The sequence below is a fragment of the Lepidochelys olivacea genome (genome assembly GCF_965140295.1).
Source record: "Lepidochelys olivacea isolate rLepOli2 genome assembly, chromosome: 8".
NCBI classification, from domain to species: domain Eukaryota; kingdom Metazoa; phylum Chordata; order Testudines; family Cheloniidae; genus Lepidochelys; species Lepidochelys olivacea.
The window spans coordinates 91,645,069-91,661,794 of NC_140418.1; the positions used below are offsets into that span (position 1 = coordinate 91,645,069).

General features: G+C 39.1%; 1 protein-coding gene across 2 annotated transcripts in view; it reads right to left on the reverse strand.

Moving 5' to 3' along the window:
- Positions 1-2,920: 2,920 nt before the first annotated feature.
- The window catches only part of PATJ (PATJ crumbs cell polarity complex component), a 228,617-nt gene continuing 214,811 nt past the window's right edge, over positions 2,921-16,726 (reverse strand). For both annotated transcript variants that reach the window (XM_084636472.1, XM_084636473.1), the window contains 3 exons: positions 10,744-10,850; positions 8,129-8,252; positions 2,921-5,387 (listed from right to left, as the gene is read on the reverse strand). In XM_084636472.1, coding sequence (XP_084492598.1) covers positions 5,241-5,387; positions 8,129-8,252; positions 10,744-10,850 — 378 coding nt within the window. In that variant the 3' untranslated portion in view covers positions 2,921-5,240. The remainder of the gene's footprint in view (positions 5,388-8,128; positions 8,253-10,743; positions 10,851-16,726) is intronic.

Here is a 16,726-nt window from a genome sequence, read left to right on the forward strand (position 1 = left end):
TTGCTCTCTGCCTTAATCTCTCTAACTACACTTAATTCTCAGGCAGAGTTGCTCCTAGGTGTTTGGGATCAGAGGCAGTGGTAGACCATTAGGGATCCTAAGCGGGAATATTTTGGGGGGTTCCTTTTGCTCCTCACCCAACCCTTAAAAATACTAATTGCATTATTTCCACAAAACAAAAAAGTATGCCAATGCAACACACAGTAATACACTCATTAAAAAGTCCATGTTCAATAAGAAGAACAGCATTTTGCAGGTACTGTAATACTAAATCAGGGCCATCTTGAGCTGCTTGGAACCCGAAGCAATTGTTTAGTCTGCTTGTGCCATCACTGTTTGGGATGACATTTTAGAAAGAGGGGGATGCCTCTGGGATGTTTGTGAACATTTCTGTTCACAGATTGTAAAGAACTGAGTTACAGTTAGAAAATACCCAGACTCCATGTAATTGATTCTCTTTCAGCAGGAAACCAACCTGCAAATACCCATCATCTGCTCTGACTGGCCAGAGGGGTGACTTTATGTTTGTGATTTCTAACATTTATTGCCTTTATTAAAGGATCTTGCCATTTGCCACTTACGTTATATAGTTCAAGCTAGCACCCTGCAAGGAGGATTTCCCACAATGTCAAAAGAACGTTTGGGCTTTACATTGTCATGCTATCGTTTATTTCCAACACACACCCTTTCACACAGTACATCTCAAACTGCAGTAAAGGAAATCTAAGATACTAAGAGAGAGTTTTGCAGGATTGGAAGGATGACTCTCATTCACAGAGCAAACAAAAGAGTTAATTTCCTTTTGGAACCTGGGGGGGGAGGGGGGAGGGAGGAAGGAATCATAAGTCTGTATGAGAATGATCTTCTCCAGCTCCACCCTGTGGCAGTTTGCTGAGGAGACTATGTAAGTGACCCCAGCTCTGATAAGAAATACAGTTTCTGTGTAAAGAAATAATCTGGTCTCTGTGTGTGTGTGTATTTTATTCTATCTAATGCACCCTAGATGAGTTGTACGGGTTTACACACACATTTTTATTGGTGTAACTATTTTGGAGGGATGTGCGATTTTTTTTAACCAATATAGTTGTACCAATAAAACCCTGCATGTGGAGGCAATTGTATTGATAATAAATGTGCCTCCCTGCATGGGAATAAACTATACTGATACTAAGCACTTTTATAGTAGTACACTGTGGCTCATACTGCTGCAACTATTTAGATTGTAAGTTTTTTGGGGCAGAGACTATCTTTTTATTCTGTGTTTGCATAATGCCTAGTTCAAAGGGGTCCCTGTCCATAACTGGGGCTCCTAGGCATTATCAAAGAGTTGTTAATATACCAGTATACTTAGAGCGGTAGAACTTGTGTGTTTAAAAAAGGTCTAAGACCGTGAAAAAGATCCTTGTTCCTTTTAAGCTTAGAGCATTACAATACACTGAAAAGGTCTTGTGTGTCTTTCTCTTAAATGATCTGGATATCACAGGATTGTCCATAATATCAGAGAACAAAATGTTCATAACGGAGAAGGAAAACAATAAGACTGTTTTAAATAGAGTATAAATGCAGCTAAATTAGGGATATGAAGTGTGAAACTGTGGAGAAAGATGATAATGGAATTATACACCAGTGCTCAGTGCAACTGTAAAAACGAATGTTTTATACATGTGTAATGTTAAATTAATTCATTCCAGTCCTTTCAGGCAAAGGTATATTAACTGCTCCATCTCAGCATAATCATACTACCTCAATAGGCTCTATATGTCACACTTCCATGGTGGTAATCACCATTTGATTAATTACGAGGTATTTAGTGGCATTACAGCTCTTCCTCAAGTAGAAGTATAATTTGACACAATCCTTTTATTATTCCCTGTTAACCTAGTGTCTGGAAGTAGACCTTAAACTAGTGTCCTGAGTGTGTGGTTGCAAGAACATCGTTTTATACTGAGCTGTGGGGTCAGAGAGGCATTGACAACTACAAAGGTGACAGAGCCCAAGATCTTTTGCTCCTTTGGGGCCTGGCAAGGACATAGCTCAAGCTGCCCTGGACTGGGGTGATAGAAATAGAAGGGAGAATTCCACCATTTATTTATAATACAGAGTCAGTCTCTTGCCCTTTTCTATGTGATGTTAGTCTAGAAAGTATAAATAGAATTACTGACTGCCCCTGGTTGTGTCACACAGATCACAGATTATTTACCATTCCTCCTACAACTCCTCTGGCTGCCTGGGGAAGCTATAGAGGGAACTGTGAATAAACCATGACCTTTATGAAAATAAAAGCCATGACAAATGAGGATCTTCAGTCCACAGCCATGGGTCTTTTGGAGAAGACCTCAGATTGGTTTGGGGCTGTGGGGAACAGTATCACCAAAAGCTTTTGCAAAATTCCTGCAACCAGGCTTCCTCCAGCCAAACTGGCTCTTTTGCTGAGCAACCACTTTGACCTCTGACATATCCTGCCACAATGGCCAACCTGTTCCCCATTCACACTTCCCTCCCTCCCAACTCTGTTAAGTACTCTGGATCCCAGTATTCCCAACCTGATTGCTTTTTTGGTGCTTCCCTGCTTAAAACTAATTGCTTAACACCCTAGAATAGTTTGCATCAGAGGAATTAGTGTTTTCAAGGAGTATGGATGTGCACAAGATAGCACATCCACACTCCCAAAGTTTCACTCCAAAAGCAATCTGATTGGCTGGGAGGGATGGACTCAGCTGCCTGTCAAAACATTCTCTGATCAGTCCCATAGGTACAGATGTTCATACCCCTACTGGAAAGTAAGTGAGGCTCATTACTGTCAATAGCAAACATTACACCCTGGGATAAAATTTAATATGGACTAGAAGCGAAATTCTTTAAAAGTACCAAAAAAAAAAAAGAAAAAAGAATGCACAACTTCTTAGTAACTGAATTTTATTTAGAATCTTTGGAAATAATAAAACATCTTGTTTGACTGATATACATAAACATATTATCAGTAAGTTTCATTGGTTTTTTCCCTTGCACAGAAGTAGATAATAATTTTAACAAACCAGAACACCTCGACCCAGACAAGTGTAATTGAAATTTAATTCTAGAATTGGTCCTTTAAATACTGTACTTCCCTTCCCCACATGTTCACTGGTTTATCAATTAGTTGCAATGCAATTTTTGGCAGTAACATACTCAGCACACAGAAAAAGTGCAAGTTACAAGAAGCAATAATATTATCTCAAATCTGAACAATGGGAAGTGCAAAATCTCAGCCCATAAATTCTATATTCTTTATATCAACCATATGTGCATAAGAGATGACAAATGGCCATGTAAAATTTAATAGACCAATGCTGCAATATTTTCAAGTATGCATGTAATGGTTATTTGATCAGAATAGTCATTAGATTTTGGTCATAACCTTGAAAAATTATTTTAACAAGGTGCATCTAAAAAGGTTTACGTAGGTGCATTTAGCTTCGACATACTTGAATGTTCTGGCAACCAAAGGTGGGTAGTTAAAAGTTCTTCAATTCGATACCTCTGGACATTTGATGTGCATCTATAAACAAGATTCCACTAACACTTCATATTAATAAATCAACCAGCACAATGGAAATGAAATCCATTTTAAAACATAAGTCTCTTTCAGGCACTATTTATGGAATACCCACAAAATATTCCAACAAGTTAATGCACTTTGTGATTTGTTATATTTAGAGATAATTTTTAAATGAGAAGGAAAACAACATTTTTAATAAGAGCTCATCATCTCTTCTATGCTTACTACTTTATCACTTGTAACCTCACTTCAATATACTTTTCTTTATACAGTCAGGAGAATATCACATTTTAGCTAAAACATACTGAAGAACAGTAATTATAGGATTTTGAAAAGAAGCCTGGTTTCATTTACCGATAGAAAGGTCTCTCACACAATTGATAATTAAATCAGCTGCCGATTTCAGTACTTTTCCTTGCTGTACCATCATCATCATTAAAAATTAGTCCTCTTAGCCCTACAACACACTGAGGTGCTTTCTGCAAGCCACCAGTTTCCACAAAGTCAGAAAGATTAAACTGCATGGACTTGCATTACCACTTATTTGCTTTACATGTTCACTTGCTAAATCTCTTCGTGGCATTGTACAAAACTAGGTTCTAGCAATCTGAAGCATAGGATACTGGATGGGTGGTTGTTTCTGATAAGTGAAGGTCCCTTTCCCATGCCAGCTGACACCATGCAGACTTCTGGAAACTTGCAAAATGGTTCAGTCTGCCTTCATTTAGCCCTCAGCACTAGGTCACAGCTTACGAGCTTTCACATTAGCTGAATTATAGTACCACATTATGGAGGCAAACTTTGGCCTTTTTAAGTCTAACTGTGGACACTAGTACTGCAATTCAGCACAATTACAAATGCATGTACTGAGCATCTTGGTCATTTCAGAACATTTCTTTTTCTATAAAAAATTAATTAGAACAGAATAAGACATCTTGCTCATGCCACATAAAGATCTTAAAAGACTGTCATGGAAATTTTAAGAGACCTGAAAAAACAGGCCTCCCCCCGCCCTTTTTTGTTTTGTTTTTGTTTTTAATGTTAAAGGCTGAAAATTGATTCATCACAATAATCCTCACTAACTGGCCTGGACCTATCCAGAGAGATAAATATGAAAAGTTAGCATTTGACTGTCAAACTTACTGTGCAGAGCACAAACACTTTCCCAGAGGAGAATCAGATATTTCATCACTTGGAACAGTGGTAATTTAATTATGTTGTTAATGTTTTTTGACATACTTGAAAGGACAATTAGCATAAGTAAATCATGAGTGAGATGACAAGTCACTTAGCATTTATTTCTGCTCATCAGATGAGATCAGATGATGATCTAAATTCTCTTTTGTGTGTGAGCGTTAATTTTCAGTTTCAGCAATTGTAACAGGGATTTCCTACTGATGGGGATAAACTGATGTTTAACTGAAGTAAAACACACACAGTTTATTGAAGTTTTCTAAGTTAACCTTGTTGAGAGGAAACAGAAGCCACAAGATATTAAAGAAGTAGAAAAATTACTGACCAATAAGCTTCATTTATAAGACTAAATGAAACCACAGATGTATGCTAGCCATACAGACAATAGGATTAGAATATATTAATCTTATCTGGAGTTTGTTTTTCATCTCACTCAGGACTGTACATTATTAAAGCAGCTCTACGATGTTTTAAAATAATTGCATTCATCTCCACGGTGCAATGAGATTCATGATAACACTGTTAATGTTACAGATCCTTTCTGGCATTTCAGAATAGCTACAGCTTGCTCATGAGTAACACCTTCCAAAGCTTCTCCATTAACTGCTAAAATCTGATCGCCACGCTTCAATCTGCCATCATCTGCAGCTGCTCCCTACAAACAACAAAAATGACCAAACAATTTGATATGACTTACTTCTAAATTATTTTTAAAAAATACAGCATGACACTGCTCAATAACATCAATTCTCTTTGTTACCAATTTTAAACCTCAACTCTTTCCTGCAGCCATGACTCAGTATCGTGCTGGTAAATGCTGATGGTATTTGGCAGAGACTTGATGCAAGTGGATGGGAGGGCACAGGGGATTTGCTGCTCTGTTTGTGCCCTTTTCTGGGACATCTGTTCCTCTTCAAGGAAAGGGTCAAGTCTTTGAAGCAGCAGGGCTGTACACTTCCTTTCTTCCTTAGTCTGGTGGCTAGAGCCATTGCAGTCCTCAGTGTAGTAATCTGGCTGGGAGCTCCTGAACCCCTTCTCCTTTAACGGGGCAGAGTCCTTTGAAGGACAGTGGGACCTTTCTAGGACTTTCTATCTTGTCATGGCTCTCTGCAGGGAGACCCTTGCCACTCACCACTTCTGAGTCTGAGCCACCCCTTAGGTAGAAGGGTCTAGCAATGCGTGGTTGAGTTGGAGCATGGCCCCACTTGGCCCTGGTTTCCTTGCTGGGATAAGGAGGTGGGCCACTGGATGAGGGCCTTGTGTGTGCTGTTAGGCTAGCTGCACAGGGTGTGTGCCACAAGGCTTGTTTCGCCTTAGAGGCCTGCTCTCCTCCAGTAACACCCTTAGGGTGAGGGTTTTTTGTCTGCTGGAGAGAGAAACAGCTGAAAGCTGAGAGATGGCTTGACTCTTATATGAGTGGGACGCAACTCAAAGTTACAGATCCCGATTCTCATTTACACAATGGCCCCATTCTACACACTCACTTTAAAGCCCTTTTACACTGCCAAAAGTAGTCTAGCAGGACCACCATGCAAATGAAAGCCAGGCCTTTACTGTTCTGTGTTCATCTGCTTATTGGGAAGAATCCTAACCCAAGCATCTGAACTGGTATAGAAGATCAAAGAGAAAAGTATTTATAGAAACCTGGAAGCTTTTAGTTTTATTTATTTATTTTTTGCTCAGTGCCAAGGGTGGACTTTATTTTCCCTCCAAAAAAACGTAGGTAAAGTTACATAAAACAGAGCAAAACACTGCAAGATGTTCCACTAAAACAACTAAATGTATTGCCGAAGGCATAAGGCTCCCAACGACATAAAAGGCAGGATGCATTATTATTATTATTGTGCAGTAGTTCGTGGATGCATCAAGGATGCATCAAGGTTCATGAATGCATTGATGGCTTTAGGACAGGAAAATGACACTAAACCCCAGGCCTTGTGCCAAAAGCTTATAAAGGCAGTCTGCTCTCCATCTGGGCTGCATCTGATGGGCCTTGGAATCAGTATAAAGCAAACCAGTGATTAGAAACATGCCTAGAGAGTCTATGCAAGAGGTTATTTGAAGGGAAAGACAAAAAGGCATTCTGAAATGTAAGTACTAGTCCCAAAGTCTTTTCTTCTATTGAAATTTGGATTCACCGAAGAGAAAAGCAATTCTAAGTGCCTGGAATACTCTACAAAATCACTGGCCTGAGATGTTTGCGGAACTCCCTAAGTATTTATGCAGCCTTACATCAGTCCCCTACCATTTTTTCTGTTCGGTCTCTTCCATTGAGACTGTACCATAAAAGTGACTTTATGCTAACACATCTTTCTGTTACCCATTCCGAATTCAATAGGGCTAGAATTGAATTGAGCCAGAATTCCAGATCTTTACACCAGTGAGTGATGGGGAAATTAGGATGGGGATCTGCACTTCATGGCTAGTCCCTATTTTTACGATAGGCCAAACCAAGATCTTGGATTCATGCATGCCATATCTTTAGGGAAGCTTGAAACCCAATGCAAATTCTGTGGTTCGGTCCACGTTTACACCTTAGCTGCAAGAAAGCAAGACTGTCATGCTGCAGGCAGGAATCATCCTCTTGAACGAGAGCAGAGCACAGGAGGTAAAACCCCCACAGCCACTTTCAGAGCTTTTGAAACTACACCTTTGAAAGTTAAAAAAGGAGAGAAGGGGGAGGCTGTGGTGGTGGTGAGCACTTCCCAAGGGGAAACAGGGAAGTTAAAAATTAATAAAGCCATAGGGCCTGATTCCCCATCACCCTGCCCCTTGTGAAGTCATCTACACCAGTGCAAAGTGTGAAACACTACTGTTGTGATGTGGTAGCATTTTATACCCAGTTTGCACTGGTGTAAGTGACCTCACAACATGCAGGGCAATGGAGAATCAGGCTGACAGCATCTTCCTCTTTCAGAGTCTTTTTTCTCATCCAAGTTGGCCACAACGTGGACGTGAGGGAGCGGCTGACCACAGAGACCTGAGTTTTACTTCTGGCTTTGCAACTAACTTTGTGACCTTAGCAAGATATTTAACCTCTCTGCAACTGTTTCCCCAATGTAAAATGCTACTTATACACTTGTGCACAGCACTTTGAGACCTACAGATAAATAATGCCTTATACAGACTACTTTAAAGACGTTTCCCAAATACATGGAGTAACATGTATTTGCTCAGATGAGGTCTCTCTTTCCACATGTCAGTATAATGAAACAGCAGCTTTTCCCTCATCCTTGCTAGCTGACAGTGAGCTTTGGGTCCAGGCAGTGATGATCAAATCACGCATACCCAGACAAATTGGACACAATTCTTTTGCATTAGACTTATCTGTTCCTAACGGTAGGGTTTTTCTAAAAGATATATGCAAAAAGGAGGAAAAAAAAAAAAAAAAGATACCTTGGCAAATATAGTCTTGACATAAATGGGCAGGTCTCCATGGGGACTTCCATATCCCCCCACAATACTAAAACCCAGGCCATCAGAACCTTTCTCCAAAGCAATAATCTTAGGCTGAGGAGCCCTGAAAAAACAATGAATACCACTTAGAAGAACAATATATATCCAGTGTGTGTCTTTTTGTAGAAGGAACACTTTCAAATAGATTCAGACTTTCAAAGAGATTCAAATGGACACCCATTTTCCTTTTAACTGTTTTTCATAAATTTCACATACCATGGCTCTGATCCCATGTTGGAATGCACTAGCATGGACCCATGAACCCAAGTAGAGTCCCATTGACTTCACTTTGTATATACTTATTTTAATAGGATTCAACAAAAGCACATTATCCCCCAATAGCAGATTGTGATTCAGGAGTAAGGCCCACACAGTTGCTATGTGTTTTTAAATACGATTTGCTTCCTGACAGGTCCATCTTCTGTCCCAGTTTAGGAGAAGTGAATTTGCAACATCATTTCATAGCAACACAACATTATCGTCTGACTTCAGAGGCAATGTTTCTAGTGGACAGAACATAACACCGGAAGCCAGAAATTCCTGAGTTCTAATTTCAGATCTATCACAGCCTTATAGCATGGACCAAAGAGTCACAAAGGCCCCAATTTCTAAAGTTACTCTGTGCCGGTTCAGAAGTCTACCAACCTGGAGCAACATGCAGTATTGGGGCCATAATCATTCAGATCTCAGTTTCCCCATATGAAAAATGGGATATTCTTCTTTCTCTCACTGGTGTTTTGAAGCATTATTAGTTCATGAGCACAAGGTAATTTACAGACATAACACACACTGTAAATAGTGCAGCTGAATAAATAGTTTACAATGAAAAATTTATTTGATGGATTTAGTTTTTCCACTTGCTTAATATCTGAGAAGCCAGTTTCTTAGACTGATTCACAGTTTGGAAAAATATTCAATATTTTTTTCTGTATCTGACTCTTTTTTTTTAAACTTTATGGACTGAGAGTATTTGATTTTTTGCTAATCTAAGTTGGTCAAATCAATCTGATTCGTGCTCTTTGACTGGAGAAGTGCACAAGCACTCAATGCAAATATTAGCACTTGCAAGCTTAAAATAGTTCCCACAACTTCTTAACTTCAAGTGAAAACTCCCTTTTTTCAAATATTTGTGAGCGTTCACATTGGCTGGATGTACATTCATGGAAAGAGAACACAAGAGAGGCATGGATGTTATTCATGCAACAATTTGAGATAATATTTGTGATTTTTTTTTGTTTTTCCAGTTAGCGCTAAGCATTATTATTATTGACTAAAGGAACAATACAATGAAAAAGCTAATGGAAGATGGAATCTCTTTAATATAAATGAATATCTTCAAGCTCAGCAAAATGCATGCAAATGCCAGTCTACCACATTTCTTGCTGTGCAAATGTTTTTCCCTTCCTGAAACCCACTTCTAAAGAAACTAGCAGCTTTGTATTTGTGGAAATAGCCTATTTGAGTCCATGTAGGTAATTTATTTACTAGAACTTAATTAATCTTGTAGAGTAGTGATACACTTCAGCTTTAGTGCAGCATGAGGTTTTCTAGCATCCCACTTGTAGTCTGTGTTCACAGAATGTTACTAGTGTCCCCAAACTGTCCTCAGTTTCTTAAAATAAAGAAATAAAAATCAAACAGCAAAAAAGAAGGGCAAAAGGAGCACAAAATGATAAAGGAAAGATTGGAAGGACCGAGGAAAGGTTGAAAGAGCTAAACACGTATAGCATGGCTAAATGTCTGCAACATAATCTTAATTATATCGTAGGGTGAAAAGAAATTAATCTGAATATCACGGAAAATGATCAGACAGCGAGCTCTACCGCAGAATAGTCTCCCAAGGAAAGGGTTGGGAGCTCAATAGCTTGGAATACTTAAATTTTAAGTATTTTCCTGCTAACTGGAGAAAGCACTAGAGAACATATGGTTGAGAACAATGCTGTGTGGTACAGGGATAGACTAAATGATCTTTGCAGGTCTTCTATCTCTAAATTTTGGTGAGTTTATGTAATAAGTGCAATTTGCAGAACATCTGTAATTTAGATATCTATGATTAGATGTTATTGATCTGTATCTGTAATATTCCTTTATGTTATTAAGGGGAAAAAGAGTCAAGGAACAAAGAAAAATAATTTTGTTGCACATTTTGCAACATTTAAATCAACCCTCCGCTTTCTGAAAACCTCTTCTTCTTTAATCCCCGAGATGGTGGATTATTTTGAATTGCAATTGTCATAACTCATTTCAAAGAGGAAGCTGCAAAACACATCAACTGGAAAATCTACGGAGATGTGCTTTTTGGAAATCTATCAAAAACAAAAGCATGAAGATTCACATTTGAATTACCAGATGAAGGCAGGTATGGTTCCAATCCTTGCCAGTAGAGGACAATAATGAGCATTTTAAAGGTGCTGAAAAATTAGTTGAAAAAGAAACGACAAGAGAAGAGAGCAAATACACTGTCCATGCCTGTGCGAGGGGAAGGGAAATGTTTGAGTATCCTTGAGGCAGTACTCTGAACTAGAATACTCCCACATCAAAGAGTGCATACTTACTCTGGATCTTCAGAATGACCATCAAGAGTAGGGGAGTTAAGATTACATCCAGCAGACATGCTCTCTAATTGGCTGGCTATGGCACTGATATTGGTGTCGGCTACAACCTGAAAGTCGGGATGCAAGAAAATGTCAGCAATGGGTCAGACTGCTAAACATCATCTTTACTTATTACAAAACAAACACTGAGTATGTTAAGAAAAATGGCTACTTTTTACAATCAAAACCTCAGATAAAATATTTAATTAATCTTTTAAGTCCTTTATAAATTGAACTCAAATTACATTCAAATCACGGAGAAATTTAAGAGGACCACCAATTTTCTGCCAGGATACAGCACAACACCTTTATTCTAATTTAAGGCCAGGTTATGGCTTCATACTATATTAAGTTTTGTACACGTTCCTGCATTGTGGGTGGAGAGAGGCCAGGTTCCAGGGTCAACAGCAGATGAAGGAACAGGGGGACATAATGGTGCCCCAGGGCTGGTAGGAAGGTCTAAGAGACACAAATGGGGCATGAGAGTGGGTACGAAGCAAAGGCTATCTAAACAAAGACCCTGATCACTGGTGAATCCCAGAGATACAAGCATCCATGAGGCTGAAACTCCTACTCCTGTAGAGCAAAATAACCCTAACCTTCCAAAGGACCAATCTGTTGGAAGCTACTGAATGGAGATCTCAGTTGTTCTTCCCATTCTTCCCCATATCTCTGGGTTTTTTGTTTATTTCTCGTTGGAGGGAGCAAATCTGGCCTTCATTTTAATCCTTCTGCCCCCACAAATTCTAACGTCTCCTTCTCACTCCACACCTTATATCTGGGTAATCTCACCCACAAACACAAATTCAACTACCATCTCTATGTGGACAATTCACAGATCCACCTCTCTACTACAGACCTGTTTCCTTCTGTCCAAACTAAAATCTCAGCCTCTCTCACTGACATCAGCTTGTGCATGTCTACCTATCAGCTCAAGCTCAACATGGCTAAAAGACTGCTCTTAATCTTGCCCTCCAACCCTTCCTGCTACCTCCTTTCTTAATCACCATGGACATCATTGCCTTTCCATCTGTCATTTAGTCTCATATCCTGGATGTCATCTTCAATTTGGACCTCTCTCTAGGCCTCACATCCAGATTATGGCTAGGTTTTACAGATTCTTTCTGCCTAACACCTTTAAGATATGGCTTTTTCCTATCCATCCACACAGTTAAACTCTTGGCCAGGCTTTCATCATCTCGTGTCTCCATTATTGCAACAAACACAATTTTGACCCGCTGATATCCATTTATGATCCTACTGCTGCAAAGATCATTTCCTAGTCTGTGTCACCCCCTCTTTGCATCCCTTCTCTAGTTGTCTCTTCTCTATCGTACCAAGCATAAGCAATTTTTCTTTGCTTTCAAGGTTCTTTATGACTTATCCCCATCCTACCTATCATCTCTCATTCGGTATCAAAAAATCAGCTCCTGCCTCCAGTCAGCCAATGATGTCAGCCTCCATGCCCCACCTGTTAAATTTTCAAACAAGCACCTTCGTGTTCTCTCCCATGCTGCCCTCATGCTTCGGACAAGCCTCCACAAAACAAATTATTCATTCTCCTGCAAAACCCTTCTTAAAACTTTACTTTGCTGTGAGGCCTACAAAAAACTTGACAACTGTGGGGCTGAAAGCCACCACCTGTCAAGCTGACCAATTTTGTTTCATTGTTTCCTTAGACTCCCTAGTCTGTCAGTATCTATCTGTTGTCTCTTATCTTACACTTAGATAGTAAGTCTTTGGGGAAGGGACTAGCTTTTTATTCTGTGTTCGTACAGTGCCTAGAACAATGGCATCCTCATCCATAACTGGTACTATGATAATACAAATAAATACAACCAACAACAATAGCAGCAAGTAAATTCAAATTGAAACAATCTACATCAACTTTTATTAAAGTTAGTTAAAAAGTTTGCTCACTGCACAAATAATTTGATAGCTAACTATTACTTGAACACACTGCCTAAGTTTTGCAAATCACATGGAAAAGACTCCTGCAACATGTAGGGACAACGGGATTAGTTAAAGACAAAGTGACCGTCTCCACTCGAGAATAATTTTTGGTTCCACAGAACGTTAGTTTTAGATCATTCTCTCTTTGCAGAAAACAAAATGAGGAACTGTTATGAAAGTGGTTTGGGAATCTTCTAAACATTTGTAGCTGCAAGCATGTACATTTCATTCAAATTGAGTGTGGAAAGTGGTTGCTCCCCAACTCCCTCCCTGTCTGGCCAGGCACACTGCTCCTGTTGATGCTCATATTACAACACAAGGAATTGCTGTTGACAGAGTGTCTTTAGATACATGCCAATGACAGGAGTATGCTGCGTAGCTATCATTCCTATTCATGGCCTCATTTTACCACAATTAACGCTCACTTTTGCTTCTCCATAAATGCAGCAGAGGGGAGCACATGGCTCATGGCAGGCAAAGGGACAGATTTTTGAAGTTCAGAAACCCACTCAATAAATAACCAGATCAAAGCTGATGCTCCATGATTCATTCATCAGTGATCAATACCTCCCTCTTCAAAAGGAGTGGATTTTTATGGCTACAAGGTAAGCACAATTTTTAACGTTTTCTAGTATTAGTAATTATGCAGAATATTTAAACAGAAATAAATGAGCTGTATTTTTCTGCTTCTACCTGAAAGCGTGTAAGTAGAGAACACACAGGAAGGAACTTAATACTTTAGATGAAACCAATGACATGAAAGGTGAAACGTAAGGTGAAGCTAAGTTCAAGGATGATTTACTTTCTCAATGAAACAAATTGAAGCATAGAAGGCTTCAACTCAATCCATTCTTTGAATTTCTCTGTTTATATGCCTTGTCTCCAATAAAGTATTTCCCCTTCTTTTCTAGACTCTGTCTGTATTCCTGCAACATATTCTACTTTCTGTGGGCCATGTAAAGGAGCCATGTAAAAATGTGGAGCTCAGAAATGCCTCTCTTCATTATCTAGTAAAGTCCACGCATTAGTGAACAGCTTTTGCTTTTCACTTCCCATGGGTGAACACTCTACTCCGTGATTCAGATGACTCCATGAGATAGCAAACCTGCTTCTCAGCCCCCTGGCCAGGTCAGAGGCAGGTAGCTGGAGCCAGACAGTGCAGGGCAGCTGTTGTGCTGGCTAATGGCATGGAACAGGTGTCCGTGGTGTTTCCCCGTCTCCTGCTGCTGGTGCCCGGGGGCTTCAGCTGCTCCTCAGCATCCAGCCCCCTTTCACTGCGTGTGCAGCCGATAAGAGCCGCCCGGGCAGGTGGAGCTGGCTCCAGGGCTGGCAGAGCCCTCAGGAAACAGAGATTTATAATTTTTGGTTGCACCCTCCCTCAACACAGACAGGCTCGGTGGGCTGCTGAGGTGACTCAGGGGGTGGAGGAGGCACTCCCCCCAGGGCACTGCCCCCCCTCCAAATAGAAATCAAAGTACATCTATGCCCAAGACCTTCCCTCTCCCTGGCGGCCGAAGCCTGGAACCCCACAGGGCTAAAACCCCAAGCTCCCCCTTACCTGGCAGCTGAAGCCCAGAGCCTTGAGGCTCCCCATCTGCTGGCCCTGGAGTTGTTAATAATACTGGGGGGGAGGAAGGGGGGCTCAAAGAAAAAGGTTGAGAACCCCTGTCCTAACCCATCAAACAGTGATTCTTAGTAAAATCATCAAGCAAAAACCAGAATGCCACAGTTTTAATGGGAATTTCATGTTCTAGGTTTCAGGCTCATAATTCATTCCCTTTGGGGTGGTCAGGGCAACGGCAGAAGTGCACATAGTTCAGAAGGTAGGAGCTGGAATAAATTTCTCTACAACAATATTCCAGTAGGGGGGAAAGTTGTCGTATTTCCTTGTTAAATAAAACCCGATGGCAAAATAAATCTATATTCACAAATCTGTGGCAGTAAGAATGTATCAGAGTTCAACAACCTTGTAAAAAGCTTATCTCATTACTACACCTGCAGAAAGCAGATTAATTTAAACTGAAGCATCAAAACAGCAAGAAGGGATGATTGTTCCCCCGAGAACCTAATCTTCCATTTGCAAACTCCTTTAACACCCTTCACAGGGCATCCCGATAATAAGCCTTTCCACCCCAGTGAACATAATTATCTGACCTTTCAGTGCAGTTTGCCATGAGGTGGTCTAACTTGATAATAAATACAATTACTTAATGACATGTCAGTCATGATTATCAGACTGATAGAACTATTCCACTTATATTGTTGTAATAAAAAAAGTATTAAAAAGTACCAATACTTAGCATTAATATAATCATTTCCTGATCATATTTACAGCTTCCACTAATATACCTGAATACTTTGTTTACCTGTCTAATTGTATTTTAAAATATAAAGCAATTTTTTTTTTAATTGTGGAAAAGGACTGCATTGTATTGAGAATAAAAATACAAAATGTGTAAGAGAAAGTAAGCAAATTCTAAGCTATCTAGCAGTTGTGAATGTGAGATGAAAAAACTTCAACTTCTGTATACTAGGACCATTTTCTAAAAAGAAATGCATATTACAAAAATGCTTTCTTTTAAAACTGAATATTTGACAATATGCTTCATTAGAAATCTTAATCTTTAAAAATACATAATGAGCTAGTATTTTTTGCACTCCATCTAATATCAGTACCATTTGGTCTTAAATCATTCTTCTTCATATTCTAATTTGTGAACAGAGTGGATATCAAAACAACAGTACTGATTGGCAGCAACAATATGAGAAACAAAAGAATTTAACACGCAAGATCTGTAGTTGGTGTAAATCCACGTAGCTCCAATTGACTTCAGCTGCAGAACGAGCTCAACTACCACCATGTCACCAGTCCAAGAACAAATATAAAAGAGAACAAGCTAGTCCAAAACACTAGGAAGAAACTGAATAATCCTGAACTCAGTTTTAAATGTTTATTTTAACTTTGTTGAACAAAATAAGAAGCGTAAAAATCTATTAAGATTTGCTTTGCCATAATATTAATAATATATTTTAGAGGGTTTTTTTTTAAAAAAACTTGGTTTCTAATTTTTATAGTAATTTTACGCATCAGCACTACTTTGAACCTCCTCTTTGGCGTTTATTTTCCCCATTTCTTTGTGTAAAGATTAAGCTGGGTTTGTTTGTTTTTTTGATCCCAGTAAAAAAAATAAAAATAGACCAGTAGTAAGTATAATAGTGGGGAACAATTAGACCACTAAATGACAGTATCTTTCCACCTTTCTGCTGATTTACAAACACTTAAGCAAACAACTGCACTTTCCTTTCAGTTTCAAGGTTGAATATTTAGCCTTATATCTAGCACAACTGGAGTAAGTTGCTTTAGATCCATTGAGTTCAATGGAGTTACTCTGATTTACATCATCTGAGGATCTGACCCAACAGATTAATTTGATGTCACTGCACTATTTATCACAAGCTCTCTTTTTGAAATTTTCTTTGTAGATTTTTGTATCCAGTATTTTCCGCTTGGCAGGATCAAGTTGTGTATATTGGAGACATAGAAGAGGGCTGCTGTAATTAAAAAAAAAAAACCTACACGTTCTTCAATAGTGTTTTTTCCCTTCCAAGATTACTCTTAATTGCCACATTTATCAGCTGTGTACCCAAGTGCTGTAGTTTGGTTGATAGTCAGTCCTACACACTAATATATTGAATTGAGATGTAATAATTTATACCAAACACAACTAGAGTTTTAGGTTTTTTTCACTTTCACGAACAAGGAAATTAACACTTTGGACAGCTCAGTCCCAGGCTAGCAGCACAAGAAAAGGAGTCATTCCATGTTTGTAGCTAACTTTGAAAAAAAGTGTTAGAAGCTAAAAGCTTTGTTGCTTTATCATGTGTAGCAACAAGTCGTTTTGTTCCCCATGTTATGCTTTTATATAATCACACTCACAGTCTGTATGGGTGGCAATAAAGAACTTTTGAATGAAAATAATAATTTATTGCT